Source organism: Arvicola amphibius, chromosome 3, assembly GCF_903992535.2.
Source record: "Arvicola amphibius chromosome 3, mArvAmp1.2, whole genome shotgun sequence".
NCBI classification, from domain to species: Eukaryota; Metazoa; Chordata; class Mammalia; order Rodentia; family Cricetidae; genus Arvicola; species Arvicola amphibius.
In genome coordinates, this window is record NC_052049.1 from 164,447,416 (window position 1) to 164,448,982 (window position 1,567).

At 42.7% G+C, this 1,567-nt stretch overlaps 1 protein-coding gene across 1 annotated transcript; it reads right to left on the reverse strand.

Moving 5' to 3' along the window:
• Positions 1–587: 587 nt before the first annotated feature.
• LOC119810595 (small nuclear ribonucleoprotein Sm D2-like) lies at positions 588–944 on the reverse strand. The gene has a single exon (XM_038324149.1). It carries the CDS (start codon positions 942–944, stop codon positions 588–590), a length of 357 nt encoding a protein of 118 aa, XP_038180077.1.
• Positions 945–1,567: the final 623 nt, after the last annotated feature.

A 1,567-nucleotide genomic window follows, 5' to 3' on the forward strand; every position in this document is an offset into this window, starting at 1 on the left:
TTCTTTTACAAAAGTCGGTACCCTTGTGTTTGGGTCATAGATGTTAAAAATTGAAATGTCATCTTGGTGGATTTTTCCCTTTGACAAGTGTGCAGCGTCCTTTCCAATCTCTTTTAGTTAGTTTTTGTTTGAAATCTATTTTGTTACATATTAAAATGGCTGCACCAACTTGCTCCTTAGGTCTATTTGTTTGGAACATCTTTTTTTCCAACCTTCTACCCTGAGGTAATATTTGTCCTTGATGTTGAGTTTTTTTTTTTTTAATGCAACCAAAGGACATATTCTGTTTTCACATGCTTTCTGTCAGTCTGTGTTTTTTATTAGGGACTCGAGACCATTGATATTGAAAGATTGCCAGTGACCAATGACTGTTGATTCCTATTATCTTATTATTGGTGGCGGTGGTATGAGTGTGTGACAGAGTGTGTGTGCATGCTTCTCTTCTGATTTTTCTGGTGTGAGAGTACTTATTCCCTGTATTTTCTTTCTTTTTTTTAACAAAAAAACACAGGGCTTTATTTCCATCCCATTGGGCAGGGCTCGGCAGGGCAGGGAGCAGGCTCTCATGGAAGAAAGAGGCCTCTACTCTACTTGCCAGCGATGAGCGGGTTCCTTAGCACCACGATGACTGAGTCCCCCCGTAGGAACATCTTGGAGATGTAGCGGTCCTTGTTGACAGGCTTGGACTTCTTCTTGCCCTTGCCGCTCTTGGGGACCTCAGTCCACATCTCCTTCACATTCTCTAGCACCATGTTGCAGTGCCTGTCAAAGGCCTTCACCCGCCCCAGGAGCTTCTTGTTGTTGCGACAGTTAATGAGCACTTGGGTGTTGCTCTTGACTGACTGCGTGACCACCGAGAGGGGGCCTGTGTTGAATTCCTCCTCCTCCCACTTCTGCAGCTCCTCTGGGGTCATCTCACTCTTGGGTTTATTGAGGAGACTCATGGTGGAGGTTTCGCTTGCAGATCACTCCCGCCGCCAGCGCATTGCTCAGGTCTCAGGAGTAGAGCGAGCTCCCTGTATTTTCATATGTGTTGTTTAACCTCCTTAGGTTGGAGTTTTCCTGCTAGCACCTTCTGTAGGCCTGGATTTGTAAATAGATATTATTTAAATTTGACTTTATTATGGAATATCCTATTTTCTCCATCTATGGTGATTGAAACTTTTGCTGAGTATAGTAGTCTGGGCTGTCATATATTGTTGTAAGTAGCCACTTCTTCATCCTGGCCGCCTAGAACTAAAATAATCACACAGAAACTATATTAATTAGATCACTGTGAGATGTCTCTGTCAATCTATGGTCTCTTCGAGTCTGCAGCACATCTGTCCAGGTCCTTCTGGCTTTTGGAGTCTCCATTAAGAGGTCGGGTATAATTTTGTTAGGTCTGCCCGTATATGTTACTTGCTCTTTTTCCACTGCAGTTTTTAATATGCTTTCTTTGTTCTGTATGTTTAGTGTTTTGATTATTATGTGACAGGGGAACTTACTTTTGTGGTACAACCTGTTTCCTTCCTCTATACCTATTTGTCTTAGGTTTTATCTTTTCATCATGCCCCATATTTCCTGG